This window comes from Lathamus discolor, chromosome 4, assembly GCF_037157495.1.
Source record: "Lathamus discolor isolate bLatDis1 chromosome 4, bLatDis1.hap1, whole genome shotgun sequence".
In the NCBI taxonomy this organism is placed as follows: domain Eukaryota; kingdom Metazoa; phylum Chordata; class Aves; order Psittaciformes; family Psittacidae; genus Lathamus; species Lathamus discolor.
In genome coordinates this window covers 72,710,127-72,731,495 of record NC_088887.1, presented here as the reverse complement: position 1 = coordinate 72,731,495, position 21,369 = coordinate 72,710,127, and the positions used below count along the sequence as shown (strand labels likewise).

Sequence of the window (21,369 nt, the reverse complement as noted above, 5' to 3'; positions counted from 1 at the left end):
AGAGCAGCAAGGTCAGATTGTAGTTGTGACGTCTGGTGCCGTACTTTCTGTGTTACTCTTCTTTCAAAACTGGACCAGCTAGGAAAATACAGGTGTATTTGCATTTTTGGCAAACGGTTGGTTTTCAATGAAGTATCAGAAAGCAGTCATCTCTGTGGCAGTGTTCTCAAGTGTGCTGTCCCAGGTGCATCTTTGTGACAGTGCATAGCCGTGCTTGCTTGCTCTCTAGAGAGAGCCCTATCAATGGAAAAGCAATCTCTGACACTGTTAACATGACTAGTGCACACGCATTGTGAATAAAACTGGTTTTAAAGTGGCCTTATGTTACTTCTTTTCCAGGTTGCACGACTTATGGAAATGGGATTTTCCAGAGGAGATGCTCTAGAAGCTCTGAGGGCTTCAAATAATGACTTAAATGTAGCCACTAATTTTCTGCTGCAGCACTGATGGTTTTCTGTGTGAAGGAACTTCCCTCGAAGGGTTTGTACGCATCTGGAAGAGGATCAAAGCCACCTGCTGGACAGACTCGCGAAGGTTGTCCCCGCACGAGCGTCGTCGGAGAAGAGAAACTGGCTCCTCGTGACTGGTGATTCAAAGCAGCGCTAATGAATGACGTGAACTGTTCCCAAGCCTTCAGATCACTCGGGGGTTTCTAGTCTGGTTGTGCTCTTCAAAGTAACTTTAGTTTCTAATTATTACTGGATATCACCTAAATTTATTTTTGAAATAAAGTAGGTGGTTTCTTTTCGTGTAAATCCTTGTTAGACATGTTATCAGGCTTAATGACTAGGAAAAGAAGCTCCAACAACCACAACAACTAGATTCACCTATCAAGGAAAATAATATTGTCTTCATTTACCAGTCTAATTTGTCTAGCTTACATGTTATTTTACAGTACTTGAGTTTTGACTACAGTAATAACAGGTTTGAAGGTCATTACAGTTTCAACTCCGTAAAGGGTTATGGGACTATTATGTCATTCTTTGGAAAGTTTTATTAATGCCTGTAATATTTTATTTCTTGAATTCCTTTTTAAATAAAAGTTGTCATTCAGCACGTAATAAACAGGTAGGATGAGAGAAAATTCATGTGCATCTTGCAAGTCTGGTAAGTGACTGCTGTAAATTTAAACTTTTACAGAGTGAATTGCTATTTAGATACAGGTCAGGAAGAAGATAGATACCCATGGGAAGCAATAAAGATTAATTGAATGATACAATAAGATCAGAAATTAAATGATTTGAATGTCTTCCATGTCTAATTCAGACAGACTCAGTAACAGTGGATGTATGCTGTGTCCCTACGTGCTGGTTTCATTTTTTGAGCTGGCCACACACTGTCTTAAAAGCAAATGATAAAATGCTAACTTTTCTATTTATAGTTCTAGTTTTCTACTGTCAAAGGTGTGGATGACCCTGCATTTGCCAAATCCTCACTGTTGAAGCAACTTGATGTTGATTACGGACTGGAATATTAACCTTAAGGGTGATTCAGGCTTACACGGAAGGTAACAGGATGATATGCCAAGATAGTATAATATTGGTTTTGAATTTTAGAGTGATAAATAAGCTTGCTTGGCTTGACTCTGAGAAATGCTCAGTATTAGCACCTCAGGAGTTTCAGGGTGGAGAGAAGTGAACATCTCTATAAAACCAAGCTGAAGTAATACAAGATTCCAAACTGTGACTCTGTGAAACCAGTATACACATGCATCTCAAGCATTTAATATGTTTCTGTATGTACTTGTGTTTGTATATTGTGTGTATGTGTGTTTATTTATATACACACAGGCATATTTAATACAAGCATTTAGAATAAGATGCAGGTCATCAGAAGCATAAGAGAAAGCAACAGCAGGTACAAAGGGGAGAAGGTAGAAGAATACAGAAGAGAGAAGGATGTTTTGGAAATCAAAATGAACACGTGTGTATTGAAGTATAGATCTGCAGTCTCGCTTGGCCTGGAAAATATACCAGGAAACTACAGGACAAGATTTAGGGAGAGCGAGAGAGGTACCTTTCTTTTTCTCTTTTAATTGACTGATAAAACTGAAAAAAGCCCTTTAGGCATACAAGTCCTTATCCAGAAATGGCATAAAATTTGTGCAGCTTTTGGCACATGACATCGTTTTTAATAAGGTCAGTGTGCTGTATGTATTTTTTAGTATTTTCCAGTGTGAAAAATAAGGGGGTTTTGGAATGACTGTGTTTTCCTGGGTTTTGATCAACTTCCTTCAGGGTTTGGCTTGCTGCTATGCTTACATTATTTAGCCAGGGTCTGCTTTTCAGTTGAAGGGTTTTGTTTGTGTGAAGCTGAGTGGCTCTGTATGTGTGTAGGCTACGGACATTTCTGTATCCACAGAACTGTGAAAACCTGCTCTTACAAAGCAAAGCCAAATGCAAGTTAAAAAAGCCCTACAATTATTTGTATATGCAGACTAGTTAAATGCTTTGAAACAAGGACAGGTTTTAACTTTGAAGGTTATTCCTTCACAAGTATTTTATCCAAAGTAGCAATAAAGAGTAGTGAATTACTTTAGCAGAAGTCAAAATTTGCCTGTAGGAAATAAAGGTCCACCTAGCCCAGGGTATATTAGATGTGACCTGTGCCCTTTCAGACATTGCCCTTCTCTAGGGACAAGCACAAATTACGTGTATTCCTTGGAATTTTAAAATGTGTTGAGTGGCATCTGGGACATGTAAGTGAATATTCTCCAAGTCTAAATCCTTTCTTACTATTACCTGTACAAGGGGTATTCGAATGTCACTGTTGTGTGGAAAACCCCATTTTGCTGTGTATTTCACAAAACATTGTCAAACATAAGAGGTAAAATGCAGGTCTTGGTGATGTCAGTTAAAAACTCCCCTTGACATCTGTGGCAGCAGTTTGTGCTCAAAATGCTTCCAGGGTTGTGATTTCCAATTAAGAAAAAAAAGAAGTGGTAAAAGGAGGGGTCTCGAATGCTGTCGAGCACAGTTCCTGTTTCATGCAAGAGCCATAGAAGAAAGGTTCTCACATTGGAGCTGGAAAACAGCTCTGTTTCCACTCAGTGGTGAAACTTGCATGGACCGTTTCTGGGAACACAAAGAGCATGTTCTTCACATCCCACACAGTGTTTGTTCAATGCATTTTGAATATCTCATCGCACAGTTCCTATTTTGTGTGACACGGGGTTTTTTAGGCCTCCAGAGAATACAGCATACTTTTCATGGAGGGGATTTGCAGTCCCTAGGAAATTCACACTGGCTTTAGTAAAGCCAGGATTTGGTATTTGGAAATAAAAGTAGTTTCTACTATTAAGACTTCTCTGCTAGACTGGGAGTGTTGTCTTCTGAGATGTCAGAGAAATTTACTGGGGACTTTCCTAGACAGTTGTGTGATATTTCACAGTACACCCACAGTGAGGTTTGTAGTTGTGGAATCTGCCTGATAAGCCACCAGGTTCTCAAGCCTTAACTTTTTGCTTAGTTGCCTCTGTATCTACTGAAACCATTTTCCTCTCTCAAACCAAGTGTTAAAGGTTGCCTTCTACTTAGTGAGCACAGGGATTGACGGGGTTGGTTCAGGTACCAGCCTGTGCTGTCTAGAGCTTGTTGTTGCCTTTGTGAACATGTGATGGAGAAAAAGATCTCTATGTTTTTGTCTGAAACAGAACAAGCAAGCAAGCAAAACATACTGCAAGGTACTGGGCAAAGAGCAACAGGCTCTCCTTTGTGTGTGTGTGTGTATATGTATATGCATATATGTGTATGCATATGTATATATGCAGAGAGTAAGTGAGAATATTCATGTATTGCTTTTATGAAAGTAACTGGAGCGAATAGTTTGTTGAAGAAAATTAAAAGTGTGTTAAAAGATACCCATCTCACACAGTCTGTATTTGGAGTCTGTATGCAGTTGCAAAGGCACTCAGATTTGATAACACTCAGAACTACAACTCTGTTGCAGGGGAACTGCATCTCTTTCTGGATAAATAAATGCACAATATTCATTTGAACTACTAGAGATTTTGATACATAAGTGTAATTAATGCCTTGTGTGGGTTCTTCTATGAGAAAAACCTAAATGAGATTATCATTCTTTAATAGTGTAGCCATAGTAATATTTTATATAAATGAATATACTGTTTCATTATGAGAGTCACATAAACACACAAACACTATATGTATTTATATATATGCATATTATATATATATGCTGACTTAAAACATGCTGGGTTTGGTTTAATTTTTGTAGGGTTACATTTCTCGTCTGTGTATATATAAAGGGGTGCTTTGACTTTAGGAAGTCCGCTCCTAGTTGAACTCAAAGAGGGTATGTGCTACCAATAGTTTTCAGTCCAGAGGACAAGAAGCGGATGATGGGAGCGGAGGAACAGTACAGCCTGATGAATGGGTGCCACTGGTGAGAATCTCAACAAATTGGTAGTTCAGCTGTTTGTCATTTGATTTTTTCCAGAGGAGAGTTTCAGAGGAAACAAGAAGTTAGCTGGGCTCACTCGTGTTGGTAGGGGACTGTCTCTAAACCTGGATGGCAGCTTTGGAGAAAGCAGAATATACGTACTTCAAAAACAGGTGAAAAATTCCCGGATCATGGCTGAACTGAAAGCAGGACTTGGTCTTTTGACCGGAGATAAATAGGGACCAGAAATGTCATTTAAGTTTGGCAAAGGAGAGGACTTAAGGGATTTGAGGGAGGTGGACTGAGCAAAACCAGAGAGATTCAAGAAAAGGAGCAAAGCAGAGGATGGGCTGCAGAGGACAGGTCTGCACTCCACTCTATTGCCTGAGTCCTCTTCTGGCACCCCGTCCCAGTGGCAGAGACACCTGCTGCAAAGAGGACACAGCTCCTCACAGGTCCCACTGGTCTTCCCACCGGAAGTTATTTATAAATCCCCATGCCATGAGAGCGCACCACCTTCCCAGGGACACCAGTGTGCCATGTGAAGGAGGCACATCAAGAGCTTGTGTTTTCACAAGGCTTGCCCTCTTCTCAGCGTTTGCTCTGCTTGCGAGGGATAAAGGCACATGTGCACCTCTGAAAAGAAAAAAGTTGCCCACATTGCCTGACCCAAACAGTCACCAGGGCTTGTTACTTGGTGGTCAGAAGCTTTTATTTTAAGTAGATATGTGCGTTTTTACATGACGCTCTTTAGCTGGCTTACAGGGATGAATGCCACAACGTGCAGTAGCTTCAACTGAGGACAATTTAAAGCACAGACTGAAGAGGTTTGTTGTACAGCACAGAGAGTTTACTGACAGATAATGTGTAACTACAACCAGGAGCTGTTGTCCTCCAGTGCCCTCTTAGAAGCTGGGAACCACTGCTAAGGGAAAAACCAATGCTGGTTGAGCTTGAGGTGCTCATTTGCCATCAAGATGCAGCTTGTCAGGCAGGTTGTCTGCAGATGTTCTGTCACCTTTCTGCTCCATTCGGTTGCCTGAGCCCTTTTGCAGCAGTTCAGGAGAAACCTGAAATACACCGATATGTGTGTGTAATACACTGTGTTAGAGGGGCTTGGCGCACAGGGGAGGGTTGAGTTACAGGGGTCACAGCATGAGTTTGCAAAGAAAATCCCAGTTTGCACTGTGTATGTGTATAATCCATATACACAGGTATGGTAGTGTCTTGTGAGCACAGAACGTGTACTCACTGCCCTTAGATAAAAATTCAGTTTTCCCTTCTCAGAAGACAGCATGGCAATAGTCTGCAGACTAGGGTGAAGCGAGAAAGACCTGCATCCTGTGCAGCTATAGCTCTATACGGAGAGCTATCCAGCATCCCAGTGCGCTGGAGTGTGCTTGCTGTGCCTTTCGCAACCACCCTACTTACTAAATGCACCATGTTCCTGCGACACAGAGGACATGTGAGGGGAGCACCAGCTGCATATGTTTATTTAGGTTTCTAGGCGTATTTTTGACCTCAAGGAAGGGTTTCAAGTCCCTCTTCCAGCGTTGTCCCTCTCTTCTCTGCACAGCAGCTCCAAGGAGGCTGCATTCAGGCGATGGTAGTGTGTCCCTCCCAACCCGTGGCAGCAGCAGGGAGGGCTTCACAAGCGTGGGGTGCCAGAGAGGGAGCAGGAGGGGCAGCCAAGTGGAGCTGGTAGTTAAATGGGGATCAGTGGTTCCCAGAGGATTCACCTGTGGGACAAAGCAAGCAGCAGGAAGCACACGAGGTGCTGGGCGGTAGCTGCTGTGCTGGTTAAAGGAAGCAGCATCTTGCAAGGAGCTCAGATCAGGCAGATAAATGAAGTGTAGAGAAAGTGTTACTGTGCCTGCAGACAAAATGCTCTGTATGGTTTCTCTTCCATTTCAGCGAAAAGCTGTTTTCAAGTAGCTGTGCAGCACCCCCAGTTGGGGGAGCTGGTGTGACACAGGATTCCCTCCCTAGGCGATTCTCCTTTGCCCATGCTCCTTCTGGTCCGTCCTGCCCGAGCCCCTTTCCTCTCCGCCACTTGGGTGTCCCCTTGGCTCCAGCTAGCTGCCTGCTCTCCCCGGGTGGGTACTGTCAGCAGCAAAGGGCCCCTGGCTGGCATCAGTCCAGAGGATGGAGGCTGGATCCACTCACGAGCAGCACTACAGGCAGCTATTCACCTCTTTCTTTCTCCGAAAGTTCTTCCTGGTAGCAGGAAGGTGAAACACGGGGATACCTTTGTTACTAAAATACTTCGGAGAAAAACAGGGCCCAGTAAGGAGCAAACAAGGCTGTGTTTATAGTCCACCTGTTTCTGAGAAGGCTTCCTCACAGACTTGCCTTTGCCGCAGCTGTGGGTTCCAGCCTGGCAAAACATCTCTGGCCTGTGGTCTTGAGGAGGGTTGGCCACCACTGTGGACCTGTGCTCTGCTGTTCATGTGGAGGCTCTCTGAGACCGACAGCTACGTACCACTGTCCTCCAGACAGCCCCCACCAGCCACGCAGGAATTCCGAGCTCTGCCCAGCACAAGTGGGTGATCTGAGGGGTGACAGCCACCAGCTCTGGCTGGGGAGGTTCAGACTGGACAGTGGGGAAAACGTTTCCATCCGGAGGGCAATGCAGCACCCCTTGGTGGTGGTGGGAGCCAGCTTGCATGGAGGTTCCAAGCCTTGGCTAGACGAAGCCATGGCCAGCCTGACGTTGTGCCAGCCACAGTCTGGCTTTGAGTAGGCTGTTGGACAACGTGAGGCAGAGAGGTCCCTTCCAGCCAACACTTACATGACAAATTAATAGGGCAGCACAACTGTACAGCAACCAGCTGTAACCAGTAACCAGGCTCCTGTAAGGTGTTCAGACCATTGATAGATTATTGCGTACTAACTCTTCCTCATACATTGTGCTTTTCAGGACACAGGCTCTCTGCAGGCCAGCACTGAGGTCAGGCCTGCTTTGAGGAGGGCTCAGACAGCTTTCTGAAAGGACCTGTCAGAGTCCCTTTCCCACCTGAATTATTTTAGACATCCCTCTTATTCAGCCTTCAGGATGCTACACTTACCCATACCATAAGTAAAACCACCATCATCCAAAAGCTCATTTGTGCACATTCGAAATGAGAAAGGGCTGTACATGACTATTACTAACTTTCTAGGCATAAAGAAAGGTTATTAACTGAGAGAGTTATTTGTATTAATCAAAAGTGTCCATTCAGGTTTACTTTTCAGCAGAATAAAGCTGCTGGCTTTGTTCCTCTTCATGTCCCTATGCAGGTTTCTGTCCCTTCCAGCCTCAACCAGAAGAGCAGAATTCCCAGGAACTGTGAAATCCCGCATGTGTTCATTTTATCATAGTCCTGTGACTTCAGAAAAGAGCCTAGGAAGTCCCTGCTCCTGATGACTTCCTCCTCATTGCACGGGCTCATAACTCTACGGGAACCCAACCCCTTAGCAAGGCTCTCGGACTTGTTAGGGCTACAGGTTCAAGCAAAGGTCAGTCAAGGTCAGATAAGGCTACTCCTTGTCCCTTTTCCTCCACTCCCTTCAAGTAAGGGTGGGAGGGTTTCCCCAGCGAGTGCCCCCAGAGTGGGTTTGCAGCCCCAGCACCGGCATCCCCTTCCTGTCAGTGGGTCCCAGGGCAACCACAGCACTGTCAGCAGCGAGGAAGGGCACCCTGGGCAAGGAGCAGCCGCCCAAGCAGCGGATGCAGGCAGCAGCACTCCCAGGAGCTCTGCAGCTTCACCCCCTCCCTTGAGGAAGGGCTTTTCTGGTTGCTTTTACTGCTCACCCCATGCAGCACCTGGGTGCAAGAGCGGGGATGCTGAGCAAGAGGAGAGCGGAGCTGCTGTTTGTCAGTGCAGGTAAGAAGCTGCAGATGACTTCTGCATGGAAGTAACATCCCAGCCTTTTCCTGAAATGCCCCGAGTCCATGTGCTCCGCGCCAGCTGCCCCAAGGCCTGTGGGGACACTGCCCCAGTGCTCCAGGGCAGGGAGCCAGGACAATCATGGTGGTCACCAGCAGCCACCAGCCCCACAGGGGATGCAGGCAGGGGAGGGAGGATGGCGTGGTGCAGTGCTGAGAAACCCGCAGCTGAGTCTGCCATTGCACAAGCTGCCTCCTCTGGGGATGGGATGAAAATGGACCACTCTGTTCTCCAGGATGGTGGGTCCAGCAGTGCTGAGCACAGAGCCAGCCGTGCAGAGCCAGGCAAGGCTGGGTTTGTGAGAGCCTTTGTGAGAGTTGGCTTTGTGAGAGCCCCTGGCTTCAGGAAGGGGGGCGATGGAGCCTGTTGGAGGTGCTGGTCCTTGCAGCCCAGCTCTTCTAGCTCCTGCCCTCGGGGATGGTTCGTAAGCTGCAGGCCAGAGCGAAAGGGAGGGGTTGTGCCACTAGACAGAGATGGAGCCAGGCTGCTGGCTGTGGCTGTTGCTGTCAGAGGGGGTCTTGGCAGTGGAGGAGGAGGTCATTGAGCCGCTGTTCCTGAAGATGCGGAGCAGCCTCCGCTTGTAGCCCCGGAAGGCGAAGAAGTAGATGATGGGGTCGATGCAGCAGTTGAGGTTCATGAACGCCACAGTGACTTGCAGGGACATCTTGAAGGCTTGCTGTTCGCGGCAGGACGGCTGGTACAGGATCTTCCTGACCATGAACTGGACGATGTTGAGGTGATAGGGACTGAAGCAGAGAAGGACAGCCAGCAACACCACCAGGATGATGGTGAAGGCCCTGTGGTGGTGCCCATTCTTCACCGTCAGAGGGTTCTCCTTTGCTGTCTGGCAGAGTTTGAGGTTGATCCTCACATAGCACACCAAGATGATGCCTACAGGCAGGAAAAATCCAATCACGCAGGCCCCCAGGAGCAGGTAAGGCAGCTTGGGAATCTCCTCAAAGTTGAAGTACTCCATGCACGTCAGCTTGTCCCCCATCCTCCGTGTCATGGGCCGCAGGAGCAGCGGCGCTGTCTGCAGGAACACCAAGGACCAGATGAGGACGCAGACACCCCTGGCACGGCTCATCTTGCGGATCCTGCCGGGGTGCCTGGTGCGCACCACGGCGATGTAGCGGTCCACGCTCACGCAGGTCATGAAGTAGATGCCCACGTAGGTGTTCATGTAGAAAATGAAGGCTGTGACCCGGCAGAACCAGTCTCCAAATGGCCAGTCAAACTCCAGGACATAGTAGGCAATCCTGCCCGGCAGTGCCAGGGTGAAGAGCGCATCGGAGAGGGCCAGGTTCACTAGGTAGAGGTCGGTGGAGTTGAGTTTCTTCTTCCTGCGCTGGAAGGTGATGCAGAGGGCCAGGATGTTCCCGCAGGCACCGAACACCAGCAGGGCAGTGTAGAAGAGGGAGAAGGTGACTTTGGCAGAGAAGTGGTGGTTGTGCACATTGCAGCTGCTCTGGTTGCTGGAGGTGAGGTTGGCAGGTGGGAACGCAGCCTCCACAACAGCCATTTCCACAGTGCCCTCGTGAGCTCTTGCCCTCTCCCTTGGAGTAAGAACAGAGATGAAACTTGCAGCTTATTGATAACAGGAGTGGCACCCATAGGGCCGGCCCTCATTGCAAAGCAAAAAGCCGGTCCCCTGCTCCCTGCCTTCCCCCAGCATCACACAGCTCGAGTCATTTGGAAAAATGCACCTCTTGTGATTTCGGTGCGAGCGCCCCAACAAAGGCTGTGACTCATTGTGTCCTTGTCACCAGCTCCTCTTATTTTGGGGCTATTTTTTCGCAAACCAGTTCCAGAAAGGGAGGAGGGGAGATTCCCTGTCACACAAACAAGGTCCCAAGTGCTGCCTGGTGACAGCACTGTCATTTATTCATCGAAACGGGGAGCTTCATTGAGAAAATGCCCAGAAAGCAGTGGCGGTGTGGAAGGGGTGATGAGGTGGGGCTGGGGTTGCAGAGGTGAGTACCTCTGCTCCCCTTTGCAAAGAGCAGCACCTTTGCAACCCCCGGGTTAGGACCAGAACAGTAACACACCTGAAGGAATTCAAAGAGAGGAAAAACCCCGGCTTTCTCCGAAAACCCCATCCCATCCAAAGCGGGCAGGAGGGAACGCACACCCAGCACCGAACCCCTGTGTCCCGCACACCCTCCCGCCCTTTGCCCTGCTGCGGGACACGGCTCCGCACCCCGCAACGGGCCGGGGCAGCAGCGGGGACCCCCCGCACCTCCATCCCCCGCCTTCCCTCCCGCACGCCCCGGCCCTGCGCTCACCCCACGGGGCCGCCTCCGGGCTCCACTCCGCTGGCACGCAACAGCGGCGGGACGGGACGGGACGGTCCCCGGACGGCGGGGCTGAGATGCTCACACGCACACGCCCCAAAGGGAAATCAAGGCTCTAACCTGGGAGCGGAGGTGCCTCCTCCTTCTTCCCCTCCTTCTCTATTCCTCCTCCTCTTCCTCCTCTTCCTCCCGGCCGGTGCTTGGGGGGGTGGGACAGTCGCTTCGCCTCCCTCCTTGCCCGCACCCGGCTGCGTTGTGAGCGCCTCTTGGGATTCGCTCACATTAAAAAAGCACCATGAGGTCTGGGGGTTTTTTGTTGTTTTTTCTTTTTTCCTCGCTCTTTGGGTTAGTAAAAACGTGTGTTCTTTCTGGGTTTGAGGTTTTTCTTTTCGGTGTGTAAGAGGCATTTTGCTGCAGTGGGGGTTGTTCGCAGTAGTGGCTGAGCTGGAGAAGATAAATGACTGTACCTGCACAGCGATCGCTCCTGACATCTGAGCTGACTTCGGGTTTTACTCTGAAAATTTCTACAAGGATGCAAAATGCGACCGAACAATGACAACAGCCCAACTCTGGCTCTTGTGCCATGCAGAGGGTTCAACCCTGGACACACACGCATGGCCAGGGCAGCACCATCAGACCGTGGTACCTAAAAAAGTCAGGACGAGTCTCCCATGGAGCCTATTGTGCCTGTGGCTGGTGCATGGCATGGCTCCCCAGGCTGTGGCAAAACCCAGATTTGCCTTTCATACACACACACAAAGGCACAGCTCCTTGAGGCTAACATGCGTGGAATGAGACAATTTGCCCTGAGTGGAAATATCATAGAGTCACAGAACAGTTTGGGTTGGAAGGGACCACAAAGACCATCCAGTTCCAACCCCACTGCCATGGGCAGGGACACCTTCCACTAGCCAGGTTGCTCAAAGCCCCATCCAGCCTAGCCTATGAACACAGCCAGGGATGGGGCATCCATAACTTGTCCTGGCAACGTGTTCCAGTGCCTCACCACCCTCATTGTATATTTTCATTATTAGGGTGATCTGTTGTCTGGTCAATGTAGGGCAAAGCCTTTTGTCTCAGTTGGAGCTCTCAGGAGGACAGAGCCTGCTCTGTTCCTGCAGGGTGCCGGGCAGTGGAGGGCTCTGACTGAGCCCACAGGCCTACGTGCAGGTGCTGCTGGAGACTGGTACAGGCAACCAGTACGTTTTCCTGTGAGGGAGAGAGAATATTCCCCCACCCAGCACTTCCCAAAGTGTCTGTAGAAGCTCAGCCTGCCCCGTGGCCACCAGAATGGCTTTCCCCATAGTAGCTATTTAATGGAGACCACAGGGACTTTTAAATCCCAAGAGGATTTTATGCACTTTTTAGTGGTTTTAGGGGTTTTTTGGTGGTGGTGGTGATCATCTTGCTCATTTCATTTTTTTTGCCCTCCCCAAAACTCATAATAAAGCAGGAATTTCCCATCATGGGACATTCAGGGCACTACCGAAAAATCCTGAGGCCAAGAAGTGTCGAGGTTAAGACTCCATGTAAGCTAAACTTACATTTCCCTCTGAGCTAGTAAAGCCCTATCAATTCTTTCATTGCATAATATTCATAATGTTTTACAACACAGTGGCATTAAACTCCATACTAATCTGTGTACTCATGTACTGTGAGTCATTCATATAGAAATTACACAGTGACTGATATTGCCGTGAATTATTACAAGTTGAAGGCACCTAGCAAAAGTAATAGTGAAAACTTGCTAACAACCATCTGCTGGAGATACTTCTGTTGCTCGGAGGGTTTATATCTCATGAAGGAAGAAGTCTGCTAAGGAGAGAATAATTGCTGAATAAATGATTTGTTATACTCCTCGGTAAGACGGGGATTTAGTACATGCACATCTGTCAGGAGTTAAGTTAAACTTGTGTGGGGCTCAAAGGTTCTTGAGCTATGGAAAGTCCTGATGGCTACAACATTAGGGAAGTGTTATGCCTGCAGAAATCCTGAGCCCGCACTGGTGAGTGGATCCAGAAATTTCCTGTCATCTACCTAACTCACTGCATGGAATACAGCTGCAGCTGAAACAAGTATTGATCAGCCCGAAGTCAGGGGTCACTGTGGCACTGATGATGGAAGAGCTGACTTCATGCCCGTGCTTTGGGATGCTTTGCTCCTGTCCACTCTCATTGTGCTCTCTCACGTGAGACTTTAATCTCTAGAGATTAACTCTGTCAAGGAAATAAATCCACGATGAAGCCAGGCACAATGCCATCACCTTCCAGGCAGATGCTGCAATGTCTCTGGCTGGTCACCATCACCAGCGCTCAGCGACGATAATGATGGATGGGGCATTTTGCGATGCAAATTCACACTTGGGACTTTCTCTGTTCAGTCAAACACCCCCCCTTGTACAACCCCTCCTGTTCCCTTGTACAACCCCTCCTGTTCCTGGGGCTCTGCCCTCCCCAGCAGGAAGGCATCGCTGTGTCAAAGCAGGGCTGGATAGAGGGAAGGCCTGGGGGGGAGCTCAGCCCCTGAGCAGAGGGTGAGGTCCTTCACAGGGAGTCATGGGCAGCCAGAGAAGGGAGATGCCCCATGTGGCATGACCAGCCTTGAAAACAGCAGAGAAGCCCAAAGGGGCAGGTGACAGGGCCTTGGGAATAAGGAGGAGGGAAAGCAGTGCTGTCTGCCTGGTTTTATTTTTCTTTCTGCAATGCAGATGAAAGGAAGTGGGTTCTTCTTTTGTGCAAAACATGCTCCTGCCCCGCATGCAGCAGGTGCTGTGCTACAGGAGTGCAACCCAGCTCCACCCCTTTGCACAGGCAGCCCCACCAAGCCCAGCAATGCTGCACTGCACCAAGGGTAACGGCCCCTTTCAGATGGGGGAATGGGGCAGGGAGAGCCCATTCCCTGCCTTTGCAACATCAAGGTGGTTGGAAAGGGACCCCGCACCCCTGGCAGCAATAGGAAGATCCGTCCACCCCAGTTTGCACCCATCTCATTTCAGAGCTGCTGCCCTTTATTGAGGGCAGAGGTTGGATGAAACCTGGTGTGGGACTTGGGGCTTGAGGTTCGACTGCAAAGCTTGGTCCAGGTTTTCTTCCGCTGTGTCCAAGTTTGCACAGAGCCACTTTTCCTTGGGCCTGGCAAGGGTCCTGCAGCACAGGTACTCGTCCCTGGGCAAATGGGAGCTGCTGTCCTGGGGTGTCCCTGCTGCCAGGGGCCCAGCCAGGGCACTGGGGACACCTCCCAGGGGAGACTTATGCAAACACTGAGTATGGAGGGTCTCTTCCCTGACTTGTGGATTGTGACCATTAACCACAACACAACCCCAGCCAGGTCCCTGCCAAGCCGCTGCCCCTCACTGCTTGCGGGGGGTCAGCGCTGCCCTTCCCAGAGCCAGGTGTTCGGTGTTTTGGGATAGATGTGCACCTCCAAATCACGGGGGCTCTCTCTCCCATACTCACAAAGGACATCACTCTTTGTCATCCCGTGAAGGCTCCCTGCAGCCCCCTCTCCCTCCTGGAGACCTTCGCATGGAAGTTTCACCCCAGCCCAGCAGAAAAGCCAGCCCGCAGCTCTTCTGGTATCAGGTCCTTCGGGACATCAGCTGTGAGCCCAGCCATAGCAGTGGGGAAGCTCGCAAAGAGCACCTCAGGCCGGCGTTTGCCCTTGTGTGTGCAGGGAGAGCCAGCACTGGGCTTGTTCCAGAGCTTTGCCTTCAGGTGCAGAGCCACAGTTGGGGTGCTGAGGCTGTTGTTTACAACCCGGTGGGGTTTCCCAGAGTTGAGAGATGATCTGGAGCTGGACCTTCTGAAGGCAAGACAGCATAACAGGTGAGGTAACAGCCTCTTCACAGAGAGACAGCAGGAAGCTGCGCCTCCTCTTTCCATTGTATCATCATCTCCCTCTTTCCTTTCCCTGCTGATTACAGTTACCTTTTCTTTATTCTAGTGCAAAACATTTTCAGGAAGCTTTGGGTTTAGACACAAAAATCTCCAATCCAGGTGCTTTTGGTTTCAATGTAAGAGGTAGGGATTTTCCACAGCTCAGCCCCAGCACCTCAGGCCACCATTTGGCATCTGGTGGTAGAGCAGAAATTGGGAGAATGTCTGATTTTAACATGCTCCTGCCTATTCAATAACAGCAGCTGTGTGGGGAGCTCAGTGTTGGACTCAAAGTGACGGAAATTGTAGAGAAAGCATAATCTGTGCTGAGATTCCTGCCAGTTTGTGACAAAAATCTCACGACAATAATTACTGGGGTTTTGGTACGCTTGAAACCTAACCTGGCCCTAAATCCAGGTGGGGAACACTGGGTCATGAAGCAGCTGAAATCTGCTTCTGCCTGACTTGACCTGATTTACTGCCTGTGCAACACCGGCTCCTGGAAATGACATTGCAGCACCAAGCCACGGCACAGAGGAGTGTCATGGCTCACTCCAGTGTCTTGGGCGGTAGAACACAACGTGGCTGCTCCAGGACTGGGCTTCCTTCTTCTCACCTTCGTTCCCAAAAGGTGGGCATGAAGCCTTGCATGTGGGCCGCATAACCACCACGATTTCCATGTACCTATGGCTTCACTGAGCCTGCCTGTGGCGAGGGGGTAGGTGGGCCAACAGGGGCAACTCTTACTCATGTAGGTCTGGGCAAATGGGTAAGAGAAATACCAATGAAATTCACATTATGAAATAACTTCCTCCAGCAAACATGAAAGGCCCTTGCTCCCACGCTGCGCCGTGACTTAGAAGCTCCATTTTGATTTTGCAGGAATCAGATGAAAGTTTTCTTGGTATCTGATTTCTGTGGTTAAAAACAATGTTTAAACGCTTGTCAAAAAGACACAATCGTAAGGCAAGGCTGGAGAACTGAGGTCCTATTTTTATCTGGCTTTTTTCATATGCACACGCACACACACACATTTGTAACATGCAGCTATGACACAAACAAAAGCAACCAGTGTAGAAGATGATCGCAAAATGCAGAAATGAGTGTTTGTGATAGAGAAAGTGCCAAAAAATTCATCTTAATTCAGTCTGGATCTCCATGACCCTATACAACAACTTCTTTCGGCAAGACATCTTCTAACTTGGTGACCTGCTCATCTTTTTATTCTCCGTTTCCATTTATTCTTTGTATTCAGTGTTGAGGCTGTGCTATGACCAGGTTTTGACCATGTTTGACATGTACCAGGTAAATCCTATGACAAGGGGAAAAATTAGCATCCTCATCACAGCAGCTAGGTTACCCTGCTCTTGCGGGGGGGTTGGACTAGATGATCTTTTGAGGTCCCTTCCAACCCTTGGGATTCTGTGATTCTGTGATCTGAAGGGGGCCTACAAGGATGCTGGAGAGGGACTCTTCATCAGGGACTGTAGTGACAGGACAAGGGGTAATGGGTTAAAACTTAAACAGGGGAAGTTTAAATTGGATATAAGGAGGAAATTCTTTCCTGTTAGGGTGGTGAGGCACTGGAATGGGTTGCCCAGGGAGGTTGTGAGTGCTCCATCCCTGGCAGTGTTCAAGGCCAGGTTGGATGAAGCCTTGTGTGGGATGATTTAGTGTGAGATGTCCCTGCCCATGGCAGGGGGCTTGGAACTAGATGATCTTGAGGTCCTTTCCAACCCTGACTATTCTATGATTCTATGACCTATGAGCATTTCCATGGGGCTCTCAGCACAGTGCACCAATGCCTCACAGAATGGTTGAGGTTGGAAGGGACCTCTGGAGGTCATCTGGTCCAAACCCCCTGCTTGAGCAGGGACTCCCAGAGCTGGTTGTCTAGGACCATGTGAGTATCTCTGAGAATGGAGACTCCACAATCTCTGGGCAGCCTGTGCCAGTGCTTGGTCACCCTCACAATGAAAAAGTGTTTCCTGATGTGCAGAGGGAACCTCCTGTGTTTCAGGTTGTGCACGTTGCCTCTTGGCCTGTCACTGGGCACCAATGAACAGAGCCTGGCTGTGTCCTCTCTGCACCCTCCCTTTAGGTATTTATGAACACTGATGAGATCCCCCTGAGCCTCCTCCAGACTGAACAGTCCCAGCTCTCTCAGCCTCTCCTCACAGGAGGGATGCTCCAGTCCCTTCATCATCTTCATAGCCCTTTCTCCAGCCTGTCAAGGTCCCTCTGGATGGCAGCATGACCGTCTGGCATATCAGTCACTCCTCCTGGTTTGGTGTCATCAGCAAGCTTGCTGAGGGTGCACTCTGCCCCATTATTCAGATCATTAATGAAGTTGTAGAACAGGACTGGACCCTGTATTAACCCCTGGGGTACACTACTAGTTGCCGATCTAGGCTTTGTGCTGCTGACCACTAGCCTCTGGGCACAGCCATTCATCCAGTCGTCAACCCACCTCAGTGCCTTGGCATCCTCTGGTGATATATCTACCCAGCACTTGTGTGCAGCTGGGGTACCCTCTGCTTCATTGTAGGGAAGGAAACCTCAGAGAACCCATGGTGAACAGTGAATAGCTGGAGACCTTGGCACCTGATTTTTTTTCTTGAGAAGTTCATTGTTGCTTCCACTGTGGCCGTACCTGGCTGTAGCGCCAGCCTCAAGCTGTGCATTTCCACCTCCTTGGCCCCAGATCCTGCGGAGTCCTTTGGGAGAAGGTGGGTCCAGCTCACTCTGGAATAAAGCTCTTCCTTACTGAGAAACCTTCCTTAATAAAAGCCTCCCCTACCAGTAGTGGCCAGGGAGAACTCTAGGTTTTGTGGCAATCTCTGCCTAGACATGGTGTGGGCAGAGCAAAGAGAGGAATCCATTCACACCACAACAGTGATTCACCTGCAGAGTGCTGCCCACGTAGCGCCGAGCACAGCACGGTCTCGAGGAGCAAGCAGTGGGTGATCACCCAGACAAAGGCTGTGGCACAGCATGCGTGTGGTGTGTGTGTGTACAAGACCTGGGCTGACTTGCTACAGACAGTCCTGAGGCTGGCATCTCCTAATCTTAAACACTAGGAATACAACCTTAACGTGGCTTTCTGATGTTGCTTCTGTTACTCCCCTCTTCTTTTTATGCTGCTTCACGGCACAGACCTCTGTGCCTTGCTGTGACCGTCACTCTCTCTCCGGGGAGGCGAGGAGCATCACTGTGATTGCTTCACAGCTGCTCTCTAGACAGCAAGGGAAAGCAGAGGTGTGAACGTGTGTCAGTTCCTGCCAGGGGACGTGTTCGACTGTTTGCAGGCTGCCAGCATCTCGCTTCCTCTGTGGGTCTGGCCAGTGCTGGGTGATCCCAGGGACCCCTCCTGGTCCAAGTGTTGTGCATCAGCATATGGATGAGATCCTCTGGGAACTGAGGGCAAACTCTAGCACTTCTACTTGCTACAGCTTGGCCACAGAATGCAAGAATTTCATGTAGTGAGTAAAAAGCTGATGGCCACATCCTTGTAAGCACATCCCTCTGTAATGGTTGTCTCCCTTGGGAGGACAGCATCTCTCTGCAAAACCTCAGCATTATTTTTTCACATATGAAAGGGAACATCTCTCTTTAATTCTACTTTCAGAAATTACTAAGCCATTTTTAGGTGGAATTTTCCATCAGCGCTCACCTCACGTCAGTCTTTTGGCAAAAACAGCCCCAAACCCAAACCCTCCCCTTCTGACCCAAAAGATGTTGCACGACAGAAAGCATTGTGGGTTGTGTAACTGCAGTGAGTACTGCCAGCCCAGCCTCCCTCACTGCTCCCACATGGTGCCTGCTCCCACTCTACAGCCAGCCCAGGCTCAGCCCCTGCTCAGGGCACCTGCGGCTCTCTTGGCAATGCAGCAGGGCATCCCATGGGATAGAGGTAGGACAACTGTGCATATTGCAGACGTAAGGGAATTTGCCATTTAAAAACAGAACTGAGAGCCCAGGATGGAAATGCATGTGTATATCTATGTGTGTCTACACATATCCATGTAACAGAGTACCAGAGGATTTCACCAGGAGCTGGAAAACTGGGAGTAGAGACCATGCACTTCTGGGAATGAATGATAAGTAGAGAGCAATGTCTCAGGGTGAATATTCCTTTCTGCTCTGCGATTTTCCCATGAAGGAGCATGTTCATGTACATTAGATTTTGTTTGAGGCTGCAAGTTTTGCGGTTAGATAGTAATACCCACAAAAAGGCTGGAAGTCTTTTGGAGCAGGGAAGGGAGATGTTTTTGCACCATCGAGTTCCATGGTGCAATTCTGGTGAGGGTCTTGGCATCCTTCCCCAACAAAATGGTACCAAACCCCTGTGCAGATCCCATGCAGGGCCAAGCCCTGCGTTCCTCTGCAGCTCCCTTCTCCTACAAAGCTCTTCCCATGAAGTCTGCTTGTGGTGGAGGATGGGCTTCAGCGAATCCTCCGCAGCTTCTGCTCCTTCTCTCTTTGCTGTGTTGCGGCTCTATGTGTCTACATAAGAAAATGTGCTTCTTAAACCAGATTGACTTAAACCCCAAACATTGAAACAGACTGAATTTTGGTGATGCTTTACACGTCTGTATTACATTGAAGGATTTATTTTGCAGTTATCAAATTTTATCTTTTAGGGCTTACTTGTAAGACCAGAAAGATGCATCTTGAAACACAGAATCACAGAATGGTTTGAGTTGGAAGGGACCTTCAAGATCATCCAGTTCCAAACCCCTGCCACAGGCAGGGACACCTTCCACCAGACCAGGGTGCTCAAAGCCCCATCCAACCTGGCCTTGAACACTGCAAGGGATGGGGCAGCCACAGCTTCTCTGGGCAACCTGTGCCAGTGCCTCACCACCCTCACAGTGCAGAACTTCTTCCTATTATCTAATCTAAATCTCCCCTCTGTCAGTTTAAACCTTACTGTCTTAAATGTCCATATTTTTCAGTGTTTGTTGGCTTCATGTTGTTTTACTGAGTTTATTACATGCCTTTGCTTCCCCACTCTTGTCTCCTGAGTCCAAGTTGCAATTGGTCTCCTCCCTTACACACCCGGGAATATAGTTACCACATTATTTCTTCATAGAGGAAATCTTGCTTCCTGGGGTTTCACTCACTTTTAGTGTATTCACAGAAACTGCAACACTTTAGTTGCTAATGCTTATTGAAAGCACTTGAGTCTCTGTGCACTAATGTAGCTGCGTTTGATGCTTAATGCTTTAAATAATTTGTGATTACAAAGAGTATGGTCTGATGGCATAATTGTGAGCGCAGAGACTTCTGAGCATGCCATAAAAACTAGAAAAAGAATGGTACAAGCTTTTTCATCTTTGGAGGAGTTTCCTATATACATGGTAGGTAGAGAAAATTGATTGCAAAATAAAGCTCCTTTTGGAAAAAGCAGAGTCAGATGTTAGTGTAAGGGAAGACGCTTCCAAGAAACAAATCCCCTCCACGCCCATTAAAATAGAGCCTGCTCGGCACCACATTCAGACCAAAAAGCCATGAGCCACAGCTTAAGCAAGCCAACACTCAGCAGGAAGGGAAGAAAAATCAGCTTGTAACACCCCAAGTGAGAGTGCTGGCCGTGGCTTGCTCCAAGACCCTACTCTGGGGCTTTGGACAGTGGGAAGCACCAGCACTTCCAATGCAGAAGCAGGGAAAATCCCCCTCTGTCTGATGCCAAACCTACCCACTGCTCACCACGCTAGCATCAGCACAGATTTACCTCTGCCGTGAGACACGGAGGGATGATTTGCAGCTCACTGACAGGGATCAAGAGGCAGGGAATGAGGTGATCCAGATGACTTCCTTTACAAATTGCAGTGGTAGCATTTAGCATGACAGAGCCAGAAACCTTCAAGCAGGACCTTGCCTGTGAGCCATGCTGGAAAACTGCAGAGGCTGTTAAAATGAAGAATTTGTTATTCAGCAAGTATTTTGCTTGCGACAAAATACCGTGCAGCTTAGCGCGGCGTCGGGGGTGAGTTTCTGGTTATTTTTCTCGGTTTGGCTCTTCGCCAGTGTTAATTGTCTGCAGCAACCCCATGCAGTTCGGAGCTGCTGAAACGCGTAATCTCGAAACGTGCATTCAGAGGGAAATGTTTTGTTCTTCACAGTCCCCGATCAAAGCCTGACCTCAAAGTTGGCTAAAATCCTGATCACTTTGAAAACGTTTTCAAAGGCAGGACCAGGTCTCCAGCCTTACACAGGTGTTACAGCCGGCCGCTGGTTCTTTAGTGCCATCAGACAGAGTGCATGTGGGTATTGCTTCACCTACCATGGACTCAAGTGAGCAGGAGCTTCACTGTCTTGCTAAATGTGTCTTTAATCACCATCTGCATACATTCGTGTGAACGACTTAAGAGAGGATCTGACCTCTCTGGTTGCAAAGGAGCTGTCAGGGCGAGTTAAAACTCGGCTGACACAAACTGGCAATAAGGAAGAGTATTTCTAAATGAGTAAGAAACACAGAGTATTTCTTCCCAAGAGCTGAGGGAAATTCGAGAGAAGCCAGTCATTTCCCATCTCTCCAGAGCTGTAGTCATCTGGTTACTTCAGTTGGCCTTGACCATCAGTTACTGAACACATCATTTCACAAGATGTTTGCTGTGGTTTTATTAGTATTTTTGGTCTGTTTTAAAACTGCATTCAAGTAGTGGGGGACAAGAGAGTTGTTGTCCTAATCTGATTTATACACCCGCTCCTGAGAAGAGTAAAACTAGTCTTTACTAGAAATGAAGACAGTGTAATTTCAATAGCTAGACTTCGCTACTCCTCGGAAGGTGTAGATAAGGATACATGCCGTCTCCCCACCCACACTTGGTTCACAAATTAATAGCCTGGCTGTCGCTGGCAGAC

General features: G+C 48.6%; 2 protein-coding genes across 4 annotated transcripts in view; one reads left to right on the top strand and one right to left on the bottom strand.

Annotated features, from left to right (window-relative positions):
- The window catches only part of UBAC2 (UBA domain containing 2), a 93,046-nt gene extending 89,178 nt beyond the window's left edge, over positions 1–3,868 (top strand). For both annotated transcript variants that reach the window (XM_065678012.1, XM_065678011.1), the window contains exon 9: positions 340–3,868. In XM_065678012.1, the coding sequence (XP_065534084.1) occupies positions 340–447 (108 nt within the window). In that variant the 3' untranslated portion in view covers positions 448–3,868. The remainder of the gene's footprint in view (positions 1–339) is intronic.
- A 1,241-nt stretch (positions 3,869–5,109) lies between these two features.
- On the bottom strand, positions 5,110–10,805 carry LOC136012720 (G-protein coupled receptor 183-like). 2 transcript variants are annotated; one of them, XM_065675786.1, is made up of 2 exons: positions 10,745–10,805; positions 5,110–9,886 (listed from the first exon to the last, which is right to left on the bottom strand). In XM_065675786.1, exon 2 carries the CDS (start codon positions 9,850–9,852, stop codon positions 8,794–8,796), a length of 1,059 nt encoding a protein of 352 aa, XP_065531858.1. In that variant the 5' UTR covers positions 9,853–9,886; positions 10,745–10,805; the 3' UTR covers positions 5,110–8,793. The 2 variants fall into 2 exon arrangements, with proteins under 2 accessions (XP_065531858.1, XP_065531859.1); XM_065675787.1 differs by lacking the exon at positions 10,745–10,805 and adding an exon at positions 10,616–10,661.
- Between the last annotated feature and the right edge of the window lie 10,564 nt (positions 10,806–21,369).

Excerpts from the sequence above, each read along its gene's own strand:
- LOC136012720 (XM_065675786.1), bottom strand. The coding sequence starts at position 9,852 with ATGGCTGTTGTGGAGGCTGCGTTCCCACCTGCCAACCTCACCTCCAGC.